This window comes from Lutjanus erythropterus, chromosome 1 (assembly GCF_056507025.1).
Source record: "Lutjanus erythropterus isolate fLutEry1 chromosome 1, fLutEry1.hap2, whole genome shotgun sequence".
NCBI classification, from domain to species: domain Eukaryota; kingdom Metazoa; phylum Chordata; class Actinopteri; order Lutjaniformes; family Lutjanidae; genus Lutjanus; species Lutjanus erythropterus.
The window spans coordinates 36,591,318-36,615,350 of NC_139317.1; the positions used below are offsets into that span (position 1 = coordinate 36,591,318).

The 24,033-nt window shown below is 40.5% G+C and overlaps 1 protein-coding gene across 5 annotated transcripts in view; it reads left to right on the forward strand.

The window, feature by feature from the left end:
* LOC146333220 (transcription initiation factor TFIID subunit 4) overlaps positions 1 to 22,382 on the forward strand; it is a 122,000-nt gene extending 99,618 nt beyond the window's left edge. For 4 of the 5 annotated variants that reach the window (XM_084720977.1, XM_084720994.1, XM_084721012.1 and 1 more), the window contains one exon: positions 19,194 to 22,382. In XM_084720977.1, coding sequence (XP_084577103.1) covers positions 19,194 to 19,367 — 174 coding nt within the window. In that variant the 3' untranslated portion in view covers positions 19,368 to 22,382. Of the gene's footprint in view, positions 1 to 14,842; positions 15,802 to 19,193 lie in introns of those variants that run through there. The other variant, XM_084720984.1, reaches the window with a different exon arrangement.
* The last annotated feature ends 1,651 nt before the right edge of the window (positions 22,383 to 24,033 follow it).

A 24,033-nucleotide genomic window follows, 5' to 3' on the forward strand; every position in this document is an offset into this window, starting at 1 on the left:
TCATAAATCAGCCTTATATATGTACATAGCTGTACACATTAGAATTAACACTGTAATCTCACTGTTTAGATAAGAACGTCCTATATATCCATATTCATGGCAAAGTAGTGATCCCCCCTCATTTCTGCCTTTAAAACTTTGCCCTGAAATAATGGTTAAATATACAGTTTTGACAACAAAGTTGAGCCCCAGGCACTTTAAAGATACCCATCTTAAAGAAATTAATTACCTCCCTTGTTAATCTTGATATAATTAAATTTCTGAAGAATGAAATTTGCTGCCTTTTTTTTTCCCCTCTCCGCCTCGCTGCTACGGAGGCGGGCCGATAATGGCTGGCTCTCTAGCTAGCCTGCTGGCCAGGGACATGGGGACAGCCTAACATCCTGGGCCCCATGCTGTGCTATACCGCTCTGTGCAAACCCACTCGCCTCATCCTACGCCTTCACCACTCACAGGAACAGGCAGAGAAAACGCCTCAATCAATGCTCTGCCATCCTGCGCCCGCTTGTGTTTCCTCCATCCTGGAGGAGATGGAAACTCTGGGCCTCCAAATTCTTAGTCTGAACACGTGATAATGTTTTTGAACGACTTGAGAGTTTTAGCGCGCGGGCGCTGCTAATGAAGTTGTCAACACGGAGCCTCTGAAAGTTACATGGTGGAGCCCTGGAGAGCCCGGAGAGTTCTCTCTGTTATGGCTCACTTAAGAAACTCCTGTGTCTTTGTGTGACTTACTGTCGTTTTTTATGGGACCTCCTGTGATGCTGTTAGATTTAACCCTGATTGCTTTGTGCAGAACAGCACCGTGGCATTACCAGGGAGCAGTGCTTTTCCTTGTCGCTATGTATTTAAGTTTGTTTTCCTTTGACTATAAGTTTTATGTCAGCTCCATTGTCAGCTGTCAAGGTTTGAGCCTCAGGAAAGAAAGGAGAAAAAGCTGGAAAATATCTTTCATTAGGTGCTGGTAGGGGGGCAGAAGAATGCCAAGGAGGGTGGAGGAGAGGTGGTAATATGTATGGAGTAGGCAAAATACTACAACTAGATGGCAGAAATGCTAACACAAAGATGAGTAGTTTGAGTTTTCAGTCTGATTCAGGACTTTTCATTGTGAGGTGTACATTATGTGTCCTGTAAGCAGCTGCTCTTTGCTTAAAACTCAGTGCTGAATAACGGTGCACCATCTGCATCACAGCTTATCTCTAGCAGTTTGCATTTTCAATTTCTCTGTCAAAACACGATTTTATAACATGCAAACTTTTTCAGTGACTGTTTCTCTTCTCTAACAACCTTGGTGTCTCTGTATGTGGGAATGTCATTGCCCTACTGTTCCTGGATTACTGGGGCAGATTTGAATATTAGGGGGTTAAAAAAATGTAGATTTTTATATTGGTCGACATTCTTTATAGAGAATATAATACACAGTAGAGTAGAGAAAATTTACATAGAGACATTTTTTGCAGTGATCCCTCAGAAGTAGTTAACACTTTTGACAAATATATGTAATGAAGGCAGTATATTTTACAGTTTAACAATACATTTTATTGTTCAAAATTGTATCAAATAAATAATTATAAATTAAAAAAACACAAATACTGTAAAGCAATATATACGTATATATTAGACCTGAATTTTACATAAAAGGATCAAATGTATATAAAACAGTGCCCATGAGACTAACAAATAAAAACAATCTACATTATGTTCTGTTCAACAGTTTTCATATAGGCACATATCAGACAGCATGTATGCCACTACAGGTAGAGAAGCATGTGGCTGTGATAAACCAATAATATCACTCTGTTTATATACCAGCTGGGCTGTAAGTGAACCCTGACAAAGAAATTGTACAACAATGTAAAGTTGGAAATTATATTTTTGAGTGAATGCAAAGTGCCATTGGTTTACAAAAATGATGCCTTCAAATGTCTTGTTATGGTCACAACACAAAGATATTCAGTTTTGCTATCATAGAGGAGTAAAGAAAACAGAAAATAATTACATTTCAGAAGCTGAAATCACAAAACTTTCACATTTTCTTCCTTGAAATTTTTTTCAAAACAATTAATCAATTGTCAAAATAATTACAGGTGATTAAATTAATCCTAATCATTAATAACTCATAGAATAATCAACTAATCATTGCAGCTTGAGTGAATAATACAAAAATAAGTCAGTCCATCCCTACAAACTGCTGCTGTTAACTACCCCCATTATTCCACTCTAAGCTTTTTACTGCAGGGCACAGATGCACCTTTTTCTCTGAGTCTGTCACGGGAAAGGCCCTGTCGTGGCCTCCAGTTACCCCCTTTATAACCTGGACCAACCACCAGCTACTTCACTCGACAGACAGGGTGCATGTAAATGAATTGCTGAAATAATACAGTCCTTATCTGCCCTTCAGTCTGAGGACTATTCATTTTATTGTTTTGTGCTGAAATATTGTTGTGATACATTGTCCTCTATTTTGTCTTTTATCGGAAAAACAGAACATCTAAAATTAGCTTCAGAAAATGGTGAAAGAGAACAAACAAGGCGATCCATTAGTGAGGATGGGTTATTGGCTGACTTGCCTCTTCTCATGGCGGCCCATTAAAAGTGGTAATGTCTGCCTGCAGCAGTGCCTGGGGAAGAAGAAAGAGGCCATGGAAGGCATATTTCACATGCATCAGACACTGGAATTAAATAGACCAATGTTCCCTAAAAAGACTGAAGTACATCTCTTTCTGATGTGCGTCCCGGGCAAAAATTCATTGATCTTAGAATGTCCCTTGGCAATTATAAAATATTAAATCCAAGTCGCACTTTTCGGCTCGGCTTAATTTTTTTTTCCTCGCTTTTCACTGCTTTCCATTTGACCAATTTAGAAAAAAAAGTTAGAAATGGATGGCCATGAAAAAAAGACACTGATAATAAAGACTGTGCCCACTTTTAGATATCTTTTGTTATGTTTCTGTATTGTTTTTTTGGAGCATCTCAGATCATTAATGGTACGAGGTCCCAGCAAAGCAGAGAGTGTCTGAAACATGTCTTATTACAGCGTCAGGGCAGTGTAAGCCCAGAACCTTAAATGTCTGGGATTGAAGCACATGAGGGAGTGAAATTTGTATATCTTTATTTCTGACGCACGTGGTCTTCTGAGCCACTGATGCCTGTTCCAGCACTCTGGGGATGGCAAATATTTATCAGCTGCTTTCCATTAGGTCTGTGGCCCCAGTGCTCGCCTCCCTGGCCCCTTTATGTCCCTCAGAGATTACAGAGGGGTCTACAGTTAATTGCCCAAATCATTAAATTTAACATATATCTCAATAAATATAATCAGCCAGCTGTTTGACAAGGTACACAGTTCATTAAGTCCCCTTGCTTGTTTGTCGTTTCCCTAATTAAGATTTAGAATCGATCATTGAGTGTGTAATGTACAGTGTAGCCTGGCTTGCACGGGGAGTCTCTCTGCTCAAAAGAAAAAGGAATGGCATCCGCTTGCTAAAGCTTTACCATTTAGCACACTGACTGCAAAGGGAATTAGACATCCTGTGCTAATTAGGGAGGCCAATTAACTGTGAAATTCAGGCGTTTTTGACAAATAATCTCAGCAGAATTCAGACATCACCATGCACATGAATATTACCAGTCCTGAATGGAGAGAGGATAAAGGCTATTGGCTCCAGCGCTGCTGTAGATGCTGTAAATGTTGTGTGCTCCCAGCAGTGTGTTGTTCTTGTCAGTTAGCAGGCGTGTTTGCTGAAATGGGCCACACAAGTCCCCCTAAAATCTAAGGCTGGAAGATGTGCTTATCTCCTGATTCAATATAATCACGATACGTGGGTGCCGATTTGATATGTATTGAGATATTACAATTTATTGCAATTTTTGTTTGCTGTATTAACATTAGACTGGAGGTCAGCCGCCTGCCCATCTCCAGTGGCTCCCTGTAGCTTTGACAATAAATTACATGAAAACGAACAGCCTAACAGTTTTTTTTACAACAGTGCAATTTTTATTTATTTTTGTAGGCCTAAAGTGATTCTTGCATTTTCCACTTATAAAAATGTGCAACCAAAGTAAAAAAAAAAAAAGTTTATTTCAGCACGATCATTGCTATGCTGCATATAAAAGTTGTAAGTAAAATACTGCTAGATTTAGCTCTTTTGTTCAGCTAGCTAGTGCCATAAGAAAATAATGAAGTAAGATGTTAGTCCAAAATTAATGGAGCCCCTGACTGTATTTTTAAACTCACTGGGAATTTTGACTGCAATCGCAATGCTGTTGTCCTTTCATGTGTTAGTGGATGGTAAATCTCATTTTGTTTTAGCATTAAGCTAACAGACTAAGCCTTAGTTATTTATATGTATAAAAATATGACGCCACAATTAATAAAATCAATTCAGGAATCATAAAAAAAGAATTGTAATACTTATATGCCACCCATAATAATAAATAATCCATATACATGATTTCCGATTGCAGCCATTCTCAACCACTGGTCACCTCAGAGCGCCATCTACCAGGCATTGGAGGCAGCGATACTGACAAATGAATTTTTTTTATTTTTCAAACTAATTATTTTTATATCTAAATGTGCTCATGAACTGACATAAATTTAAAAAAGCATCAAATTCAAATGCATACTTTCAATGACCAATTATGTTTGAATATCACCACATCAGAGACAAACGTGTTTTGTTGCTGTTGGCTAGCTAACACTCCCTCATGAAATAAAATAGATCTGTTTTTGAAACACAGAAGTGATGAGGGTGACAAACCTGTCCCAGTAAAAGCTTCAACGTGTGTGGTGAGGAAATATGACCCTGAATACAGTGAAAGTACACTGCAGTACTGTACATTAAATTTGAATGTTTAAGGGCAGGCACTGACAGGCACTGAGCTGAAAGTGCAGTGAAATCATGTCAGTTTATTTTTTTCTCCTTCCTGTCTTTTTTTCTTCTCTCATTTATTTCTCTGGGATTTAATTTTCTAATAATCACATGTGGGCCTCTGTTTACAAAAGAACACTGACCCTGTTGTATATTTAGTACAATTAAACAGTAGCTTGGATGTGACGTGCCTGTTGTTCAATGTACTAAACCAATACATGGATAACAGAGGAAACAACTGTCTCTGAACATGTACTCTGAGAGAGAAACGGAGTGCTGCTATTTTGGAGCGGAGTGTCACCAGGTCCAGCTTCACTCTGGCCTCTGAGCAGCAGAACAGCGATGTTGCGGTTGGCCATGTTTGGTAGGGCAGCTGCCCAGCGCTTGACCTCTATTCACTTTTCCCGAAACAAAGAATTGGCATCACCAGAGAACTTCAATGTTTCTGTGTCTCTCATTCCCACTTTGATTCATGATCACATGTATTTTTTAGATTGCATAAATTATGTATTTGTTGGACTAATGAACGCCCTCCACTGATAGAACTTTGGGAGAGTTGTGAATAGCTGGATAATATGGCCTGTATCACCCACATCAGTGTTCTGATTACATGTTACGGCAGTACTGAGCAGTAGATGTGGTTTTGGCAGGAAAAGACCTGCCTGGCCTTTTGGAGCGATTTTTATATACACACAAAACAAGGTCCAGAGAGCCACAAGATATAAACACTCCTCCTGGGCTGGCTTGTGTCACTACACACCACTGCTTTGTTGTGTGGTTGTGTGTGTGTATATTGTGGTGTGTGTGTGTGTGTGTGTGTGTGGTCTGACTCGTTGACAACTATAAAACAGGCTCCTGCTGACTTTATTACCTGTCCGACCTATCCCGGCCGCTCTGTTCCTGCAATACATAGAAAACACATTTAACTGTGCTTGCGTTGGCGCTTTCTTCTGTTCAGTTGGAGTCTTAATAGAAAGCCGCCATTACACCATGGAAGGCAATGGCTGTGGGTGTGTGCTGAAGCTGTTTGGATACCAGGCAGCGCCGGAGGTGTGTTTGCTGGGCGCCGATGGGCAACTCCTGCAGCTGCCCGCCTCAGGTGCAGGAAGAATTGAGTACTTCCTTTTACAAGATGTGTAATTATTATGGCAGACAAGGGTGTGGATTTAAACCAAGTCAATATGTAGATAAGCATTATACACACACACACACACACATATACACACACAGCTGCCTGGAAAATGATGCTGTTGTATGCGGCATAATAAAGCAGGTTGCCAAAATGCTGTGCAGGTAGGAAGGAAGCCTTGTGGGCCTGTGGAAGAGGAACCTGATGGGAGGAATGAGGCCTGCAGGAAAGTGCCAGAAAAACTGTAATGAGGAACTCCTTAACTCAGTCCAAATTGTAGGATGCTGCTTGCCATTATTACACCCCCCCCCACACACACACACACTGCACACACACTGCTAACTGACAGTTTATTATATGATTTTAATTTTGACATTGTGATGCCAAATCTATTATTACGTTCTCAGAGTTAGACATAGGGGTTTACCATATCGTATTATTAACAAGATATTGTTATAATATTTGACATGATAAAAAAAATCTTAACATCATGATAATGGCAATAATACAGTGGAGAAATTAGTTCTCAAAAGAGGAAGTGGTTTGGCTACAAAAGATCAGATGTACAATAAACCATGGTAATATGGAAGAAGTGCAAGATGACTGTAACCGTGAGAGAGGCAATACAACAAACTAGTTTTACCACCTCAGACAGAAGCACCCGGCTGAGTACGAGGAGAGCCAGAAATCTCGTGAGGAGGGCTCAAGAGCTATTATAATGTCTTAACCGAAAATATTTTTGTTATATCATCAAGAATATCATTATCAGAGAATATTCTGAAATAGTGTTATATTATTTTAGGGCCATACTGCCGACCCCTATTGTCAGTGTTTTTTCTTTCACTCACCCAGTCGAGTAAGTGGGCCAGAAATCTACTTGCCTGAAGTGAATTTTTCTTGCCCCACTACAAACTGTTTTATTTATTAGGGGTTATCAAATAATGTCTTGTTTTTTGAAACAGGGTACGCTGTGGTAATCAGTTTTGTGATTACCTGAGTTGCCTCGGCGTTGATGCTTCCCACAAGCACTGGTAGGGCCCCTGAAGAGGGGTCGCAGGCAGCCTTCTAAGCTTCTATGCAAGCGAGATGCTGTCGGCTTTTGTTGCAGCACTTAACAAGCTTTTGAAATCCGCCTAACTCTCAAACTTGCAGCAAACTGCAGAACATAGTTTTGCCCACATCCTCTAACTCCACCCAACTAAACTCCTGTGTCCAGGATAATTGAAGTACTTGCTGGCACTTAAACTTTGTCTTTAACTTACCTGCCGCCGTTTTCGTACAAGTGCCCGATAGACACTGTGCATGTGCAACTCTCGACAGAGATGAGAAGGGTGCAGTACGGCTACTGAAGGGTTCAGTGTTGTTTTAATCACCCAATTGAGGAAGTGGGTGGGTCAGTCTACTTGCCCAGAGTCAGTTTTTATTTGTCCCTCTACTAATTGTTTTATTAACAGTTAATAAATAACAACAAAGGCTTAAGTTAATTGTCATGTTTAATTTTGGGCAGCAATGTCTGTAAATGTCAGAAAATAGTTAAAAATGTCCATCCTAGTTTTTCATGGTGTCCATGGTGATGCCTGTCTCAGTGTTTGTCAGTCTAAAACCCAAAGATATTCAGTTCAATGAGATGATAAACAAAGAAAAGCAGGAGGTCTCCATATTCGAAAGGCTGAAAACAGAATTTCTGCCATTTTGCACGAAAAAAAAAAAGACTTTATCAGTTAATTGATTATCAAAATAGTTTATAGTATAATTCTTTTTTACCATCTGTTGGGTCAGGCAAGTGAGTTGAGATTTACTAGCTGAACGTGACATTTTAATTCAAGTGGGCCATCCTTATTGTTAATCCCTGCTAATATCTCATGTTTATTAGCAGAAAAAGCAGCAGTATGAGTAGTATATTCATATTAAAGTTGAATTGACATATCCAAATGTCTAAAATGGTAAAGGAAATGTTTTTTTTCTGAGTAACTATAAAATCTCTGTGAGCTTCTCACCCTGACAGCTTGTTGGATGAAAACAATGTCACTTGGGGTCACAAATGTTCACAGAGACACTCTACAAAAAAAAGAATCCTCCAGTAAAGTTTCAGTTCGTCTTTCTGGGCCATCTATATAAAACATGAAGCTCCACTCTTTCCCCAAAAGAGCCTGGATTTTAATCAGACCTGCTCTTCAGACAGCCGTGCTCCTGCCTCTCATACTTAGCAGGCGTCACATCAGGTGCACGGGGACCAGTGACAGCGGCGCTGGAACTGAGCCTTGTGATGGCTAAATGATGTCAAAAATGGCCCCATTTATGTCAATTTGAGATCAAGGACCATTTCATAGTGTGAACCTCCGCCGTAAATGTGCTTTCTAATCTCCTCCATCTGCATATCTACTGTGGGCCCCTTGGTGCGTTCCTTTTCTTGTAAGTGAAATGTCTCACTGCTCATATGAGGATTTATGTGAAGACTGACAGTTCGGCATACAGCACATGTCTGCAGAGCGGCAGGATCCGTCACGCTGCCTCTTGGTCTCTCATCTCATTCTCAAGTCAGTGTCTGTGTTATTCCGTGCCATGCTATTTTGCTAGCCTACTCTTTTCCCTAATTAGGCCATTTGCAGGATGCGTTCCCCTTAGTGTGGTCATTTATGTTCGATACCACTCTGAACTGATAGGCTTTTGTTAACTGGTTGTTCCTATTTGGAACGTTACGCAAAGACATCAAAGGGCGGACCACAAGCCTCATTTGGCAACTTCTCCCAGCTATCCATCGGCTGCAAAACACCCCGGTGCCTTGATTATTAACTCAGTCACCACCCTCTCATTCAACTTGAATTAAAAATTAAAAACCAGCAGAAATGACAGTGCCACACCATTGAAAGTAAAGTCTGCAAAACCAACAAGGGCTCATTAGCGAATAGTTCTGAAGACAAGCATTCTGACTTGAGACTCATTACACTTCTCCTATTTTAACTCTAATTGGGTTCATTTTATATATGAAACGCCTTGAATATTTAATGTTGAAAAAGTTCTACTTCTGATACTTTATGTAGCCAAAGATACTTGGCCTGCGTTAATTGTCCAGGTTATCAGGCAAGCTGTTAGCTATTTCTCACTTACTTTTGCTCTCTCTTTAGAAAACAACAGATATGAGAGTCACTGAACACATCATTTGGTGGATTATTGATTGGATTATGATCTTCAGACAAATAAAACTGATGTCTAAATCACAACAACAACAAAATTATCTTGACTGTTGTTATATTAGCTGCTTGTGCTTGACATTCTAGTCATTTCTATGTGAGTATATATGTTTTTACCCCTCTATCCTATATAGTGTTGCCAACTTAAGCAACAAAGACCCAGCTAATAAAGCCTTTGTACTATTTAACAAGTTATTCAGCTAGCCAGGCTTAGAGCATTTTAATTAAATAGATTAAAAACAATGTTATGGTTTCTTCATCTGGTTGCCTTCACACAATCTTTTGTTTCTCTCAGGTTGAAAAGAAAGAGAGAGAAGAGAAGAGGGGGGAGAAAGAGCCAAGATTGTGTTTCCAGGCAGCAAAGTTTGAAGTTCTTTGTTTGGAAGCGAGGTTCCGGGTGCAGCACACTGTTTAGCTTGGTGACCCTGTGACTGTCTTCTGAGGAATTGTATGAGCAGCCCTGCAGAATTGTGCTCCAGGGTCGGCTTTCATCTTAGCAGTAACCTGTGGACTTTGAAACTCAGGGCGATGGAATTGCAGCTTTGTCAGTACACTACTAATTAGAAAATTCCTGACCTCGAGCAAGATGTTTTAATTATGTGTTGTGTCAACGAGTTTGCAGATTTAATCCACCGTTGATACACACTCAAGTGTGCAAACTGTGTCGCACATTGTAGTAGATCAAGTGGAATGGTGAAGGGGCTTTTTTGCTCCATCCTTCTCTGCCCCACATAACCTTACGCCTCTCCTGCACCATGTTTGTTAAGAGCCATCACATGCTTAAGTAGCCAAATTAGACGTGGAGTTAATGTGTTAGCTCATGAAAAAGCTGGTCTGATTTGCCTTGGTTTGTGGGAGGCTGAACAATGTGACAGTATTGTGCTGGGTGTGAGCTCTCTGTTGCAGTGAGTCAGTGTGAGGGAAGGCAGGAAGGGGTTAAACAGAAATTGAGCGGGGATGCTGGGGGCAGCAGTGCTGCAGAACATAGCAGTGTTCGTGCGAAGGCAAGTCATTTCCCGAAACACTGCAGACACATGGCCTGCGGCGCTCTAAAACCTTTGGAGACCAAAATGGCTTGCAGGAGTTAGAAGTAATAAGGTGTTTTTTTGCCTTCTTTCTCCTTGACTGAAATTCTGCACGGTTGCTATGCATTGCCATGGAGCTGTGTAGCTGTTTTTATGGTTTATGTGGGTATTAAGATGCTCTGCAACTGGCCATTTTTGAGATTTGTTGTTCTTTAGCTGTGAAGCAAATGGAAGTTGTTTGTTTTGAAAGTAATTCCCTCATTTTTTTGTGCCATGATCAGAATGCTAGACCTCACTCTTTATCCCTTTGTATTTTTCCCGTTTTTCTTCCTGCTGTACACAAAATGACAAATTAGCAGAAGCATGTGTGAGGCAAGAAAAGACAGATATAGCAAATGTGTTTCCCTCTGCTCCTTTTTAAAAAAAAACATAGTGACAATGGCTGCCTGTTGTTCATGCTTTTCACCAAAAAGCAACCTGTGACAGGAACAAAGGCCGTCTGTGTCGGTGCATGAACATAAAGCTGTGGTATTAGTCCATCCTGACCTCTGTGATTATCAGTGGGCTGAACCAAAAGCCCTTTTCATCCTCTCCCCTGGTTCTGTTAATCTTGGCTGCCTTGTCTGCTTCAAAGAGAGGCTCCAGCATATAATCTGGGTATGTACATCTGTGAATTATTATTCTAATTCTTTATACGTTTATTAGAGCTGAATAAACTCCACATCAAATACATCACTCGGGCAATGTCAGAAAGCCCCGGGCAAATCAGCCGACATCTGTTAACTCTTTCAAAATGGCCTCATCCAGCATGTCTGTGGGCGTCGAGGAGCGAGAAAAAGGAGAAGCGAGAGAGGGAGAGAGAAAGTCTCTGTTGCTGATTAATGGCGGCCGTAGGAGAGGCGTTTCAGGCCGAGTGTGGAGATGAAGCGGGGCTGCACTCCCACGGCTGGGCTCCGCACTGTAAACACTGTGAAGGGGACGAAGCAGCGTTCCCCAGCTGAAATGCGGCGTGGAGGAGAACATGTGGGAAAGCTTTGCTTCCTGGCACATAGTCAGTCAACCAGGCAGTCAGTCAGTCCTTCAGTCAGTAAATTAGTCAGCCAGTCAGTGAGTCAGTCAGGCCTTCAGCCAGTCTGCCAAACAGCCAGTTCTTCAGTGAGTCCGTCAGTCAGTCAGCAAATCGGTGAATCCTCCGGTCGGCCAGCATGTAAACCAGTTTGTAAGCCAGGTACTGATGAGGGGAGGCCCAGCAGGAGAACCTTAATATCTGCACACCACTTTAGTTTTAATGTGTAATATAGCTTTTTGCTCATGTAACTGGTCTGACAAGTCACAAAGGCCAAAGTCCATGCCAAAGGGAGTACCTCACTCCTAAAGAAAACACTCTAAACTGCCTGATAAGCCTTGATAGTAATTTACTCTTTGTTCCGTTACTTAGTGACATCACTATGTAACACCTTTGCGTTGTGGACAGCTAGTTTGGAACAAAATTTGGAATGGGTTTGGGGCTTTAAGGTTTCCATAAAGTCAAAATCAATCTTTAAGTGTTTTTTGTCAACAATGACAACAAGTTGTTTTGTGGATATTCTGTTGTATTTTTGATGGTATTTTAGAGTTTATCTTTTCCTGGAAAATGATTCAAAACTGTTGAGGACTCATGCTGCACTCAGGGACATACACTAAATTTGTGTACTGTGAAACACTTTCTCACTTATGACGCCATCGGAGCATGAAAGGATAATACATCCATTCACTGGAGCAGACTGGAGTGTTTTGGGGGGCCTCACAGTACAAAAGCACATCTTCACTATTGCACATCTAGCTAATCGTGGCCGCTAGCTGCAATAGTCTCCCAGCGAACATGACCGGTCACCAGGACAAGCACAGCCTCTGAGACCTACGGGGAATACAGCACCGATGTCATTTAGAGAGTTCCTGATGGAAAGATAGCTTTACTTGTTGCTAAAGTCGCTTGGCTAACCTAGAACTTCTGTTAGCTTGGTGGGCTGGGACTCAGCCCTGGGATGCCAGGAGCCCAACCCAACAAGACAACCACCTCAGTTTCCTCCCCTGTTTTGATGAGCAGTCAAAACTGGCCTCTATTGGTCTCTGAGGCTGTTTTGGTTTTGGTCCAGCCGTGTTCACTCGGAGTTCTCAGTCCGGAAAGAGTTAGCTAATATGACTGCTCCCTTCTATATCCATAGACTGCTTTAGCTGGGTCAGGTCTAGTCCTTCCCTAGCTGCCTGTAGTGTTTCTAACGGAGGGTGAATAGAGCTGCTGTATCTACGGCCAGCATAAGAAAAATGTTTTTTGAACATGAAAGCTTGTAAAACTAATCCAGTATGAGCTTGAAACTGAGCATAGGCATATGGACACAATACAACTGGAACACAAAATCATGGCTGACCACCTGCCACAGTGACCAGCATCATAGACAAAAGTCATCATTCTACTCGTGGCTGCTGTTAATTTCCACCCTGGCTTCAACTTTTAAAAAACACCACCTGGTTCAGCTTTTGCTCCACTTCTTTGTTTAGCTTGTCAACAGTCTGTCTCTGTTGTGCTATATATGTCCTCCTTGCCTGAAGCGCAGACATCAGAGTTTAAACGGATTTTTCAGCATCAAAGTAATAACAACAAAAGAGTAATGTTGCATCATGAACAGCTTATCTGTTTCTCAACCAACATCGGGCAAGTAGTCTTTATCCTGCAACATGAATGCTGAGCAATGTCTTTCCACCAGTTTTAGTTAACACAGTATGTTTGCCAGGGTGTCGTCACATACTGGTACATACAATACATGTGTGTGTGTGTCTGTGTGTGTGTTCTCTTACCGAGCAGTCTGCAACTTCTGCTGTGAGGAGTGGAGTGCTGAGACAGCACCTTGGCCAGAGCGGGGCCGAGCAGCTCTGTGTGCCTGGCAAAGTGGGCCATTAACCCACCGCCCTGAGGTGTGACCTGGGCCAAATCCAATATTGGCTCCGGCATCAAGGCACAGGTGCCACTCAGGGTTCAAAGCCACAGATCAGCAAGAACCCCACCACCGCTTCCATCCCACCCACCCACCCCCCTTTTCTCTCTCAGACAATAAAGGACCGAATGTAAATTCCTCAAGACACCTACAAGCATCGCTGCTGCGGCTGCACAATTGGAGACAGGCAGTCAAAAGCAGAGAGAGAGAGTCAGAAAGAGAGGGTGAAAACATACATTATTAATCAAAAGTAAATTTAGCAAAATTAGAATTAATTTTAGTTCTCTCTCTAGCTTGAAGTGGCTGGACATTGGAGATCTGAGAACATGAAAGTGTGACCTGCTGACTTTGTCCTCCTGTTAAATAAATTTAGATTTTCTCTGCACCTCTGAGTATCACAGATACATTAAACAATGGATACGGTGTCCAAACATGGTGGTCCATGTGACTCTGCTAACAGCTAGCAAAGCTGTTAGTGGAGTGTGTATATAAATTAACCTATATACCGGCATGTGTAACCAGTCAAAAATAATCACAGAGGTTAACCGATTAATGGTTAACCACTGACATTCCTAGTTGCCAACAAACATACTTACTCCCTGTTTGAATCATTTTTGTGAAAAACTACAGTCCCCTATAAGAAAAATACAGAATAACACTAGTTTAATCCTTTGTAATATTTGTTGTGGATAACCTCCTAATAATCCATTATTTATAAATAACCTTATTAAATTTGCTTGTATGAAGTCTACAGTACTCTTGACAAATGGTTGGAGCATTTATAAATCTTACGTGAAGGTTATGTACACAAGGAATCATTGAAATTTCAGTTTTTGGTCTGTTTCCCGTCTCAGGCTGAGCACGGGTGAAATTTGCCATGTATTTCTCTTTTTCCTTTAGTCTTTCTTATTTTCTATTGTGTTGTTTTCCACGGACTGCACTCCATTATACTAATTGCCAGCTACACGAGCACACCCAGGCTCTCTGTTTGTGCCCTGTGTGCGTGAACATGTGTGTGTGGGAAACCATAGCAGGGTGAAATGGTGTAAAATAATGTGTCTGGCCCATTGGCACATTGTCATGTATGTCAACACAATGTGGCTGAAGACCAGAGCCAGCAAAGAGGCCTTATTACAGACAAGCCTCTCCTCTCCTCTCCTCTCCTCTCCTCTCCTCTCCTCTCCTCTCCTCTCCTCTCCTCTCCTCTCCTCAGGTTCTATCCACTCCTCTCCCTCTCTCTCTGTTTTTCTCTCTGTCCCCCGCTCCAAACAAGTCAAATGTCTGAAGAGATGTATCGAAGTATCCCTGCGCGCTCTGTACGATGGATATGTCATATGACATAATGCCTCCGAGCGCCCATCACAGATAAAATGACAGATGCTGTTTTTTGCCTCATGGATCTTTCTTGGCCAAGCTGATTTTGAGACTTTCAGTTTTGCTCTCCCCCTCTCTTTCTCTCTCGGTGCTTCTGCTCTCCTGCTTTTTCTCTTCTTTCTCACTTTTTCTTTTCATCCACCATGACCTTACAAAGCCTGCCATTTTGTTTTTCATTGAATTTCAGACACAATTACTGCGTAATTGCTGGCGACAGGGAAAGCGTGGTTGTTGATGTCTCGCTTTCCTTTTTAACTGACACTCAGCCATCTGCTTTGTTTAGTGTTGGTGTTTACCCCTCCCATCCTCGCTCCCTCCTCCACAACATGATTTCCTGCGTGCACTGGCGAGAGAGATTGGTCTCCATAGATACCGACGACAACATACCGGTGTTTGGGTTGCTGGCACGTGGAGGGCATATAAAGACAGAGGCGAGAGGAGAGGCTACGTTGAGTGAATTCCTGGACTAGTGCTGACCTTTCTGCCTATATTTGGATCACTTAAGGCTGCCCCCATCCCTGCAGGGAGTGAGGCATTCTGGGAGCTGTGGCACACTACCTGAGCAGCGATGTCGGGCTGCTTCCTCCTCCCCACCATCAAATACTGCAGCTACGACACCACCCCAGCACTGACTGCCTGTGGCTACTCCTGCCCGTCCGTCCAGGTGGATGGATGGCTTTGATTGGTAAAATCTGTGGCCCTGTCGCCGGGCTCACTCCTGAGTGGCAGTAATTGGCATGGCAGTAGGCAGGCCCATCTTTCACATGTGGTCAGCCATGATTGACCTGATTAGGCCGGGGTCGCTCTCCAAAGTGAGGGTCTGGTGAGCCCAGGGGTGCCGGGGAGCTGGCTGTACCCACATGCAGCTCAAGTTGCGGCGCTCCCAGCATGTCATTACTGACCAGAGACCAGACCCAGAGTGGGATCATAATTCAGGCAGGGAATGTAACAGCCAATCAGTTCAGGCCAATCTCCACACATTCACAACTCACCACTGAGCATAGTGGAACTGTCCAGTTGAAATATTGTTGTCTGTTTACTATTGATGCCGGTAATACACACGTAACTGCTTCAACAGACATCCAAAATAGTCAAAAACAGCCAAGTGTCTTCAAATTCGCGAGTTAGTGGGTTTCACCTCTGTAATTAGTCTAAGGCTACAGGGAATAAATATTCATATATATCATTTCTGTGTACTTTTGAAGTGTTTGTTCTGCACCTGGCACTCCTTCAGAGCTCTGGCTGGACTTCAGTTGATCATCATGAGGCTCTTCCACCTGACAGAAAACATTATTCAGCTCTTCATTTTCTATATTATTTCCACACACACACCTCATGTTCTCCTACATAGCACAATGAAGTGTTTCTCTAATGTATTAGTATTTAAAACATATAATCAACTCTGGAAAAGTAGCAATTTTATTACTAAATATGTGTGCTGCTAGTGAACATATCTGCAATGTCATACTAAAAATTAAATCAAATCAAATTCAAGCTAATATTACACAAAATATGACTTTTGCTAGAAAAATCACCTGTATTAATATCAGGATTGTTCTTAATGAATAATAACCCTCTAGATTAAATGGAAATTTAAATTTAGACTAGTTTACTATTCTTAAGAAAAATCTCAGAAAGCAGTCAAATAGAAATATAGAAGAATAGGAAAACTATTGCTTATATTTAGGAGCAATTTGAAACCATTAATTATGTTCTTCATATGGTTATGCATTGCTCCAGTCTACAGGCAATCTTATTTTCATTTTCTAGATATGAATGCTGCCACCTGGCAAAAAAGCATGACCCATGTACAAAGACTGGGTTTAATTCCTTCGCTGCATGTCATCCCCCTCTATCCCCCTTTTCTGTCTCTTCTCAGCTGCTGAATACCAAAAAATCAACTAATATTTCTAGTGCAGACTAGCGAGGGTAGAAATGTTTAATCGAGTAGTCAACTAGTTGTGCACGTCTCTAATTCTCTAAAGAATCTATGCCAGGGTTCTATAACATTTACAATCAAAAAGCTGATTTTGGCCAGAGAAAAAGAAATCTGCCTGGAACTACAACTATCAAATTCTCTATTTTCCTCTGAGACTTTTCTTTTTTTGGATTTGGAATCCATAGCCAGCCCAGGGAGACTCACGACCAGCCACCAGCAAAGTTTAGAGGAAAGGCACTGAGCTGTAGATGTAGGCTATGATGACACACATTTTAATTGATGAAATATGTTTTCTTTTTATTTGAGAATCACTGTAGGCCCACAACAATCATAAATGAAAGTAAAAAAAAAAACCAAACAAAACAAACAAACAAAACTATTAATTTCCATACAGATTTCTGTTAAAGCCACAAGGAGCCACTGGAGAGGGGTAAAAGATCGTGTTGCTCCAGAGTCTGACCTTTGATCTATACAATTACACAGGGGAAAAGTAAAAAACATTTTGTGTGTATTGCCCCTTTAACACTGGCCTCACACTCATCCTGACACAGTCCGGGGCTGCCAGATATAGTAGATGTGGTTAAGGTAGGTTGGCGGTAAAAATGGCCTGGCTACCCTCACTCACCATCCAGCATCCAGGGGTCAGAGAGTGTACTGAGCACTGAAACCTGAGACAAAGCATCGTCATATAGTGTACACAAAGACAAGTATGAGGGGGGCGGGAGCTGGAGGGACTTTGGTTTGGTTCTTGTAAATTCATACCCATCATATGTTTGCAATTAAGGCCTGTCTGTGCTGTGTGTTTACAGAGTGGTGCAATCAATGTAATTGTGAGAGGGTGTTCCTGACTGAAATGTCTGTCTTATTTCTCTCTGGCTGGGTTCAAGTGGGCACTTGCTGGATTTGTTTCCCAGTGTTTCTCATTTCCAAATGTAAATGCATCCCTTGATTTGTATCGGCCTCTGTATACACTCCCTTTTTTATCATTCTCGTTTTTCCTGGATCAAATACAAACAACAAGGGCTCCATTTCAGAGTGAGACGTCAGCTCAGATCTATTTTGGCAGCGTCGTTCATTAGGAGGAAAAATCTGTTCACATCCAGGACGATGTAAAGAGCTATACAGCACACAAATGAAAATAATGGTTTCCCTAGCCGTCAGAGCAAGTCGCTAATGTTTTTCTCGGCTTCATGTTCAACTAGTTGGAAAAAAACTAGCTGCACCTGAAGATCTGGACGTTGTTAGTGCATCTTTTTGATGTAATTCGTGCTCCACAAGAGGGATTAGTTTTCTTAATTGGAGGTGTATACACGCTTAGAGGCCTCACATTCCTGACTATTGATACTGTCAATGTGTTTGCCATTCAGCAACAATTACTTCATTTATGGGACATGTGAAACATTGAATAGTTACTATGTTTCACTATGGAAACTATCCCTTCGACTGTGCAAAGTCTTTTGTTTCATTAAAAACAAAGGCAGGACAAATTCCCTGAAAGAGAAAATGTGAAACACACATCTATAAAGAAGAAAATAAACTTAATAAAACCAAACAAAAAAGCAGTCATTTGATGCCTCTCAGAAAGAGCACAATAATTTCATTTCCAGCTCATCTACTGTAAAAACTGCATAAAAAGCATGATACATAAAGGCTCTTGAAGTCAATGAACACTCAAGCAGGATCGGTGTGTTTCTTATAGTCACTCCAGCAGTGTTGGTGGCTCTGTGAGGCTGTACTGAGGCACGGGGATCCTTTCAGCTGAACCTCAGCATGCTAACCTGCTTACGCTGACAATGCTAAAATGATGATGCTAAGCTAATCTTAGTTTTGCTTGTTAGCGTGCTAATGTGATAATTAGCACAAAGCCAAGTAGTGAAGACAAAAATATTCAGGTGCAAGACAAAAAATATCACTGAAGAGCACAAAGGAGAAAAGTCTGCACACAGTTAAGCTCAAAATAAATATTGTTATTCTCTTTAAATTCTCTTTAAAACTCTTCCTCGGGCCAGAGAAATATCTCGTAGATTGAAATGTTGCCCTTAAAGAGAATTAAAATATTTATTCGGATCTTAACAATGTGCAGACTTTTCTCCTCCATGTCCTCCAGTATCATCCTCTGGAGACCACAAATGTCTGTACAAAATTTCATGGCAATACATCTAATGTTGTTCTGATTGATGCCATGAATGTTGCTAGGTCAGTTATTTTTGTGATATTTGTTGATCAGATAAAAAATTACGTACTGTTTACTGTTACAGAATTCAGTATCAGTGACTACATTTAATCACTGTAAAATCCATGATGCCGTTTTAAAAATGTCATTTGGCACACATCTTTGGTGCTTAGTGGTCACTGCTGTTGTGCTTCTGCGCTTTATTTCTCAGGTATTTTTTTTGTCAGTCAACCAGTTTTAAGTTTTTTTCCCATTGACATTTTGTTGATACAGTTTCAGTTTTTATAAGCGGTGCTTTTCACATTTGTATGCTCAGCCGTTGAAAATATCACTGTTCACGATAGTTACCTTCCTTCCACAATGTCGTTTCTGCTGTTGGAAGCAAACCGGAAATAGGTTGCATCATTGTCACGGTATATTTAAAGTCACTAATCCTTGAAAACTATGGAGTTGTAAAATGGAAAATGTTAAGGTATCAGTGTGAAGTCCCCCATCTCACCTCGACCTCTCCCTTGTCTGCAGGTTTCAGGCAGCACGGCGGGCTCCCTGGCCAGCTCCTCCACCCCGTCCACCTCATCGCGCCAGTACACACGGCAACGCATCACTCGCGTCAACCTCAGGGACTTAATTTTCTACATGGAGCAGGAGAGAGAGACCGCCCACTCCCTCCTCCTTTACCGTGCCCTGCTCAAGTAGCCTCTGCTCCGCTCAGCGCCCACCTCGACCTCCTCCTCCTCCTCCTTCCCAGCCACGTGCCTTCAGATCAGGTCTAATGTTTCAGCTCTGTGTCTCCATATGTACTGTAGTGACGTTTGATGTAGCATTTAATAAGAAGAGAGAAACAGAGAGAAAGAGAGAGAAAAAAAACATACAAAAATAAAACTGTTGTTCCGTGTCTTCTCCGTTTAGATTCAAGGTGTGTAGTTAGATCATTCAGTTTAAAGGCCAAATCAGATTCTTTGTGTTGAAGTTGAATTTGTTAAAGGAACAAAGTGGTTTTTGTTCCGTGTGTGTTGGGTAGCTATTTATTTGACATTGTTGGCAGTAGCTTCAATGAACCACCTCAAAGTAAGGATTATTTTGGCAAAGAGATTTACGTTCACGCCTCGATACAGCCTACGATAATTTCCACGAGCTATTTGTTGAACATAGTTCAATGAATGTAGTTTAGCTGAACTCAATAAATGAGAGACTTTACTGATTTCTATCCAGACATCGAGAGATCATCTTTGAAACATTAAGATTCCAAATAACAGCATCACATTAAATTTCCTTACTGTATGTGTAAATAGTTCTTTTGGAATTATTTTACAGCATGTATATTTTTATCACATGTAAGCTTTGTAAGAAAAGGAATAACCCATGTGTCAATATTATGAAACCTGATGTTTTGTAAAATCATGTGCTTTGAATGAGTCGAAATTAGACAGTTTATTCTGCTCACCTGTAGAGTATTCGTTATAAGACAGTCCCCCTTGACCCTACTGCAAAGGTCATTAATCAAAACCATGGTCGCAGTATGACACCAGACAGTTTCTGATTGGTCACCCTTGTTGAGTGAGTCGGTATTTTTGTTTTTACCCAAAAATAATGTGAACACTGTTTTATGACTAGATGTTTGTAAGTTGTGTACTGTCATGCTCATTTCTTCAAAAACGTACCTGGTTGAGAGGGTTGAGTTTTGGTTCAGAGAGGTCAGTGTTGTAGGAGACTGGTGGTGAAACTTCAGATCAAATCAGACATTCCTCTATCTTCTCCTCGCACTGTCCTCTCTGTATATTAGAGGGATAATTCAGATTATTTGATGTTGGGTTTTATGAGGTTGGTTTTATCGATAGTCAGTATATTACCTCCAGAGATGCCAGTCGGCACGCCACCCTTTTAGGAGAAGAAGCAAGCAGCGCCTACACAGAAGCTAAGCAATGAACTACTGTGGACAGGATCAGCAATAAGATGTATTTTAGCAACCTAGAAAAGGTCCACATAAAAAAAAAAAAAAAAAAGAATAAAAAAGGTCTACCTAAAAAGATCAATATCATTTTATGTGTAGACTATATTTAGAATATTTTCACCACTTTACCTTGCCTTCAAGCAGCCTTTTCTTAAAGTTAAATATCCTTCTCTCCAAACCAGCTGAACTCCACAGGCAAAATCAGTAATTTTACCCTGCAGAACACAGGCGTTGTTGGCCTACTGCTGCCTCGACCTGTTAGTTTGTTTGTGTTGTTGTGTGACTTTGATGAATCTAACTATCATTTTGCAGCACCGAAGTGACACAGCAACACAAACTAACTAACAGATCGAGGCAGCAGTCAGACCAGCAACCTGTGTGTTCTGTGAAGTAAAAGTCTCAATTTCGCTTATGGGATTTGGTTAGAGTGATATTTGGATTGTATAACAGCAGTTTCCCCTCAGAAAAGGCTGTTTGATGGCAAGGTCAGGCAGTGAAATTATTTTTAGGAACTTTTTTCAAGTAGCTAAAATACCTTTTGTTGCTGACCTTGTCCACAGCAGTTCATTGCTTAGCTTCCATGCTGGTTCCTCTCTCTGCTTCTCCTCACTGTGTGCTCGCTGACTGGCATCGACTATAGGTAATACTCTGATTAAGTACCTCATAAAACCCTACATCAGATAATCCAAAATTATCTCTTTAATGACGTGAAATAATTACATTTCAACAATTTTAAATTTTGCTGGCGGGCCCCCGGAGCCCCCTTTAGCCCCAACCTACTTTGGTAATGGACTGAATGACAAATGTAGTCTATAAGGTGGTTTAGTGCACAGCTCTTATACTGGTTTGTACTTTGATCTTAAATTAAATATCACAGCTATAAAGTTTAACTGTAGAAGGAAGCAGTTGATTCCAGCCTAAAACTGATTTCTATTTTATTCCCATTTTGTTTCTGTCTTTGTGTTACTGACTGAAGAAAGAAATGGGACAAAATGCCTAATTTTTTACATGTTGTATTGCATTGTCGCCTTGTTTCTTTTTTCTTTTTTTTTCTTTATTGTATTATGTAATATTGTCCATTACGTTTTTTCTATTTAACTAAATATCTTGGCCTCTATGCAGCTTTTCTTGTCATATTGAAATTTATTTAAATATGGGTGACATTTGAAACAATTGTTGTGCATTGTACATTTTGACAGCACTTTTTTTAATATCTATTTTACCTGACAACTCAAAGCTGTCACTGTATTATAGCAAAGAAATGACTCTTTTAAGTAGTAAAACAGTATTGCCAACTTCTGTCAAAAGAGACTTATTTTTAACAATTAATATATTTTCTTTTCTTTTCTTTTTTTTTTTGGATTGGCTTTTATGCTTAACACATTTTCATAAATTTTATCTCCAAAATACCATGTTTTAAAAAAAAAGCACAACAGTATCTATTGTGATGATTTCAGATGATTTTATTAGTGATTTCTATGGTTTCTGGTGGTTTCACAGGAGGACATTTCTACTACTACTACAGCTTTTTAGCCAAAATATTAGGACAATATTACTGATGTAAACAGACGGAGGAAATAACATTTCAATGTAAGAATGATTTGTAAATATTGTTTACAAGACTATGTGTTTATTAGAACCACGTTATTTTTGGTAAACTCTTGTACATATCTTGAAAATTTCCTGTTTGTGTGAAAAAACAATACTTATGTATTTGTACCTATTTTGTAAAGGAATAAATAAGCTGTTTACTAAACTGAGCTGATCCTGACTTTGTCCATTTTTTCTTTTGTGCATACACATTAAAATGTCTGTAGATACTGTAGGAGTCTTAACAGGAATTAAAAAATGTAAATTTGAGTCTAAAATGACTAAATAATGATGAAGAAATATGCTTCCCTCTGTTCATTCCTCGCTCTTTAAAAGGAAAAATAAGCTGTTATGTTTTTGCGAGACAGTTTTACCAAAGTCAACCACTAATTCAGCCTGCTTCATTTCCATTTCTAACATTGCACATGCTAAGTACAAACTGAGTCAAGCGCTGCTGCTCAACTATAAAAAGTCCCTCTAGGTTTCTGCTGCTAATTAAGCAGAAGCATTTTTGAAAAGACCAAACTGTTTAACTCAGTGTAAAATATTGGGGTTTGGGAGCATATTGGTTTTTCCAAGAACTCAGCCTATTCACCAGTACCTCTGGAGCTCTAGACTGTTGATCTGGATTCAGTCCTGAAGACATCGTTAACCCTTTGTAACATATATACATATACTCAGGTAGACAGGAGGCTGGGGACATTGATCAGGTTTCGTCAGTTCAAGTACAGGGGCAGACATCGATCTATTGAGCTGCTGAATATACAACCAAGTACATAAATATATGTCTGAAGCTGGCATCATCTGCCATGAACACTTTAATAGATCACCAATAGACCTTTTTCACATCAAACATTTTGACATGAAAAAGCAGCATAAACACAGGTGTTACCAATGATACTAATTAGGGTTCTTTTCATTCCGGTCAAACAGTCAGGGTGCGGCTATTGTGCATTTTGGCTGACTGAAAAGCCTCTGCTACACTAAATACAATGGGACCATCTGTGTTTACCCTTCTATTTTATGTCAATTTGGCTGCTGTGAAAAAGGTCTGTTGCCTACACATATTGTGATATCATGCTAAATAAAGTGGCAATGCCTTACAAGAACTAATTCTGCCACTAGGGGTCTCCCACATTAAAACAATAACAAAAGTTGTAGTTTGGTGCCGTCGTGAAGTAGCGTGGGATCATGGGAGTTGTTTTCTTCACTTTTACACAACCTTCTCAGCTGATAAAAATCTGTCTGATGTTTGCTGACTTCCTCCCTCACTCTGATGGATCCTGTGTTTTCCTGGAAGCTACCTAGCAACGGCTAGCAGGAAACACTGTTACCTTGAATTAATTACAGATTTGTTGGAAATATCTGGGATAATGTAAATACACAACTTAAGAAAATAGCATGTCTAGCATTTTTTAGCAATATTATAGTTTTAAGTTTCTGTTCCATTTAATGTAGCCAGTTTGACCTAACTGGAACTTCAATTAGTATCACTGATAACACTTGTGTTATCAGTGATACTAATTGTGTGTTACTACATGTCAAAATGGCTGCTGTCAAGAAGTTGTGCACGGAACAGAATATTTCTCTTAACATGTTAGCCAACACGAGTTAGCAAGTTGTGTTGGCTTGTTTCTTAACAATGTCTGAAGAAAATACAGACTCTTCTAAATATGTCACCCACTCTCCAGGAATACGAGTGTTACTTGAAAAGGTTCCCATTAACCAATGAGACCAGACTGGCCAACACTGTCACACAATAGATAAGCCATCTTTCTACAATTGGCACTGCACCTATGCAATACCATATTTGGCAGCTGG